General features: G+C 42.1%; 1 protein-coding gene across 1 annotated transcript; it reads left to right on the top strand.

Annotated features, from left to right (window-relative positions):
- Positions 1 to 216: 216 nt before the first annotated feature.
- LOC106584572 (serine/threonine-protein kinase pim-3) lies at positions 217 to 4,531 on the top strand. The gene is made up of 6 exons (XM_014170009.2): positions 217 to 851; positions 1,165 to 1,274; positions 1,386 to 1,436; positions 1,547 to 1,910; positions 2,934 to 3,110; positions 3,239 to 4,531. The coding sequence occupies exons 1-6, from the start codon at positions 767 to 769 to the stop codon at positions 3,427 to 3,429; spliced, it is 978 nt and encodes a 325-aa protein (XP_014025484.1). The 5' UTR covers positions 217 to 766; the 3' UTR covers positions 3,430 to 4,531.
- Positions 4,532 to 4,731: the final 200 nt, after the last annotated feature.

The following is a 4,731-nucleotide window of genomic DNA, read 5'->3' on the forward strand; positions in this document are numbered from 1 at the left end:
TGTACAGGAAATAGGATTGGCTAAATTGGACTGGACGCAAATCAGTCCTCTATTCCCTTACCCCAATGAAGTTGAAATTTAAAATGGTTACGATAATGGTTAAGGTTAGGGTTAGGTAACTGGTTATGGTTAAGGTTTAGGGTAGGATTTAGGCTAGGGACGTCCCAAGGAACCCGGATAGAATGAACCATTTCTCATGGAACAATGCACTACTCAGTCGCAAGATCCTTGGGCGTCTCGTGGGCCTACTACATGAAAATAGTGCATGTCTTTTAAATACATTTTAGAATTGAGTTTGAGTCTATATATGTCAACTGATCAAGGCTTAGATTTGTTGAAACAATCGTGAGGTCTTTGAAATCGGAGAAATTAATACTCTAATTTGAAGAAAAAAACAAGGAGGCGGAGGGATCTACGCTACTCCCTTTAGGAGTAATAATATTGGTTTTAAAGAGTAGCTTCGACCTCGTTACAGCCAGAGATTACAGAGTGCGCGGGGAGAATCATCCAGCACTTCGCGAAGTGTCCGACTGGTACTTTTTAACGCTCACAATAACACATGTGCGCAAAAGGAAGCATTTTCGGGATTTTGATCTGAAGGGAAGAACAACGTATTATTTGTTGGAATACTACTTTTCAACGTTATTCTCGCTGTGAAATTAAAGACTGATCTGCGTTTTATCTTTGGCATTTCGGTGTCCTCGTGCTCAATTGGACATCATTTTCAGAACCTGAATTGGGAGTTTCTTTTGGGGAACGAGTAATAATGTTACTGTCCAAATTTGGCTCATTTTCCCATATTTGCAGCACGTCCAACATGGATTTGCCAGTGAAAATACAGCTTCAGCAAGGTATGGGATTTCCCTACGTAATTATGTGATATTAGGTTATTTCCTTTAACGTTACAGCTCAGTTGGACCCACATGATATAACCTACTGCGTCAATAATTGGGCGTTAGTGGTAGCAATTAATGTAGGCTATTACATGGAATGTTTTCCAGTATAGTTTTGTGATTATTTGATATGTCAGGCATTGGAGGATTTGCCGGCAAGTCTGACCTTAAATCTGGAGCCATTTTGAAACCCTCGTGCTGGAGCGCATTTTGTGCCTGAAGGTTGTTTGAGATTGCAACTACATTTTTTTTCTTTTAATTTAATTAACAGTGAAGGTGGAGAAGGAGCCATTCGATAAAATATACCAGGTGGGATCTGTACTAGGAAGCGGGGGATTCGGTACAGTCTACGCCGGTAGTCGGATTTCAGACTGTTTGCCGGTAAATGGAACATTTTTAAACTGCTTTGTTTTGATCGCACCACATGGCAGCAATGTTCGCTTCGTCCACACTGATGCGGTTCTCATGATCACTATTCCTTTTCTATTCCAGGTTGCTGTAAAACATGTAGCTAAAGAGAGAGTTACGGAATGGGGTACCCTTGTAAGTATTATAGCCTACACGTTTTTGTAGTATGTGCTATTTATTATAGGTTATTCCTGCAAATTGTTTGGGTTTACATTGTAACCATATACTATTGTTTCATTTTAAAGAACGGTTCATTGGTGCCTCTGGAGATTCTGCTCTTGAAAAAGGTGGGAACCACTTTCCGAGGCGTTATAAAGCTGATTGATTGGTACGAGCGACCCGATGGCTGGTTAATAATCATGGAACGACCGGAGACTGTCAAGGATTTGTTTGACTATATAACCGAGAAAGGGGCTTTGGACGAAGACACAGCGCGTGGATTTTTCCGTCAGGTCTTGGAAGCGGTACGACATTGCTACAATTGTGGAGTGGTCCATAGGGACATCAAAGATGAGAACCTGCTCGTGGATCTACGTAGCGGAGAACTCAAGCTCATTGACTTTGGTTCGGGGGCGATTCTCAAGGACACCGTTTATACAGACTTTGACGGTAGGTCCATGACGTGTGTTCCTTGACTTGCTGCAGTTTAACACATACACAGGCTACTTTGTTTCCCCCGCTGGCGGATAATATAGTCATTTGACGAATATAGGACATTGCAATTACCTTAATTCATATCCAAAGCAACCTGGATGGTGATGCAGCGTTTCCTCACACCTTGTTTATAGTCTATCCGTCTATTGAGGCCACATTTAACGTTAATGGTCCCGTGTCTTTTTTGTAAGGCTATGGAAATATCTGTTGTAAATCCTAGTTCAATTGAATTTCATACTTTGTTATTAACATTTAGTTTAACAATGTGTAACATTGCCTGTAGATTCATAGAATGGGAATAGAAACATTGTTGCACTTTTTTTAAATGATTGGCTGCTTTAAAAATGGCCAGCTGCCATGTAACATCTGTTTGTTGTGAAACCTGAGTCTTGGATGCACCTGAAGGCCCACATCACGCATTCCAGTTTTTGTTTGGTGTCCAAGTTATTAGAGCCCTTGCGGGGGTCACACTAAGGAGGAAAGGGGTTCTTTGTTATGGGGTGGAAGTGTAGGATGCTATAGTGCAGAATTTGGTCTGCCCCCTAGTAATTTCTGGTCTGTATTTTTGGTTCAGTCAGCCTCAGGCACCACGCAGACAGTGTCGACACTGGGGGGGGGGGATAGGAGACTTGCTGGTGGTTTTTCTATGGGAAGATCTCAATTGCGTACTCTGTTCCTCTCTCCACTCCCTCCATCCTCTCCTTCTCAATCCCATTGGAGGAGACAGTCAGGGGGGAGGGACCTCTGGCTTTCTCATCCAATGGGTTTTGAGAAGGAGATGAGGCGTATGCAATTGAGATCTTCCCAAGGGCTGTCAGCTGACAGAGCTCCTTTATGGTGTTGCAGTCTGGTTCACATCCAAGGATTAGTTTATTACACACAAGTGCACTGTCGGCCTATATCTTTCAGTTTTAGGTTCAAATATTAGTACCACTTTCTGAAATGTTAAATTGTATTTGTATTTTCCCCCCTTTTCAGGCACAAGGGTATACAGTCCGCCAGAGTGGATCCGATTCCATAGGTATCACGGGCGGTCTGCAACGGTCTGGTCACTTGGCGTGCTGCTGTATGACATGGTGTGTGGCGACATACCCTTTGAACAAGACGAGGAGATCCTCGGGGGATGTCTGTTCTTCAGGAGGAAAGTGTCTACTGGTACGTGTCTCACAATGTCCTGCTGTTGTCTATCCTTTAGTTTACAGCTTATGTCTGTCAACCTGCCTGCCTGTGTTGGTCCTCTCCAGTGGGTGTCAGGTGTTAAACCTCTCCTTCTCTCTCTCCAGAGTGTCAGCAACTGATCAAGTTGTGCCTCTGCCTCAGGCCCTCTGACAGACCCACACTGGAGCAGATCTTTGACCACCCGTGGATGCGTGTCCCAATCGACGACTCAAAAACAGAGGGTTGTGACATCACCCTGCATGCAATTACCCCTGACTCCTCATCAAGCACAAACTCAAGCAAAGAGAGCCTCTGATTGGGCAACCTTGTTGTGTGAAGGGGACATTTTTGCAGACCTGTGGACTTGTGGGTCCTCAGTCTCGAATAGAGCGAGTTAACAGGACTTTTCGTTGGCAACTATAATTTAAGGTTTTCCCTCTAACTCTGTCATTGTTGTTTTGAGGAAATGTTTCCTCACCTGGGAACTTGTTACTTGGGTGGTTTGACCAGCATTCTTTTATTTCAAGATTTATTTTTAGCTGGTTCATGTTCTGTAACCCCCTTATATCAGATCTCCTGGCTGCTCTTATAGAGTATGAACTCTGTTTTTGTATTTTCATTAATTTGGAGTGCCTTTATTTTTTTGCTGCTTTGGTGTGGCTGTAGTCATATGAACCTTGTGTTGGGTTGTCTGTTGCTTGAGAAATACCTAACCAGAGTAACCCCGTCTCGCTAAGAGCCAATCCCATGACAGGACCATGTGACGCAGGATCCCGCCCACCGACATGGTGGAATACTTGAAACGCACACTCATCCACACCACAAACTTTCTGCTGCTCTTTCACTGTAAATACCTGCACAGCTGTCTGGAAATGGGGTTTATTATCTGTTTCTCTGAATGTGTACTGAAAGCATCAAAACCTCTCTCCCTCAATGGCTTCATAGGGTTTCATACACTTGCGTTTCTGTACCCCATCTCTGCTGACACTACACAGCACCGGGCTTGGCTGGGACCTGTGTGTGAAATGCACAATCAATGCAATATTCATCGACTTTCTTTTCTTCTTACTATTAGTATGTATATTTATGTACATTCTCCCATGTAAAATTATTTATTTGTACTAGACATTCCACACTGTGGCTATTTATTTATTTTATCAATTCATGGAAATCCCAGAAATAAAATTCTACATGGCCTTTTTTGCATTCCGGTAATTTCTCACTTAGAAAATATCACAATTGTTCTGTATTGGTTATCTATTGAAAAATAAGAAAACAAATGAACTTGTTTGATTCAATTTTAAATCTCATTAATCCCTTCAATGAGACTGAAATGTGAGTTTAAATTCAAATGGGTGAAGTAATGGTGGGAGATTATTTTTCATACCAAAATTTCAAATAAACCTTTTGTATATGAATTACTTTGTATGAGGTTTGTGTTGTGAAGGTTGACTAGTCATACATAAACTACTCCAAACAATACTCATCACAATAACATGAGCCCATACTCATGTTTTGGAATAATGTTAGCTGGTCATAGCCATTTTCCTGCTACCACATGCACAGCAATCATACACTTGAGTACTGCGATCTATGAGTCATTTTCATATGATGAAGC

This window comes from Salmo salar, chromosome ssa23, assembly GCF_905237065.1.
Source record: "Salmo salar chromosome ssa23, Ssal_v3.1, whole genome shotgun sequence".
In the NCBI taxonomy this organism is placed as follows: Eukaryota; Metazoa; Chordata; class Actinopteri; order Salmoniformes; family Salmonidae; genus Salmo; species Salmo salar.

Excerpts from the sequence above, each read along its gene's own strand:
- LOC106584572 (XM_014170009.2), top strand. The coding sequence starts at position 767 with ATGTTACTGTCCAAATTTGGCTCATTTTCCCATATTTGCAGCACGTCC. Across the intron at positions 1,275-1,385 it reads GGATTTCAGACTGTTTGCCG|GTTGCTGTAAAACATGTAGC; the intron begins GTAAATGGAACA and ends TTTCTATTCCAG. Across the intron at positions 1,437-1,546 it reads TTACGGAATGGGGTACCCTT|AACGGTTCATTGGTGCCTCT; the intron begins GTAAGTATTATA and ends TTCATTTTAAAG.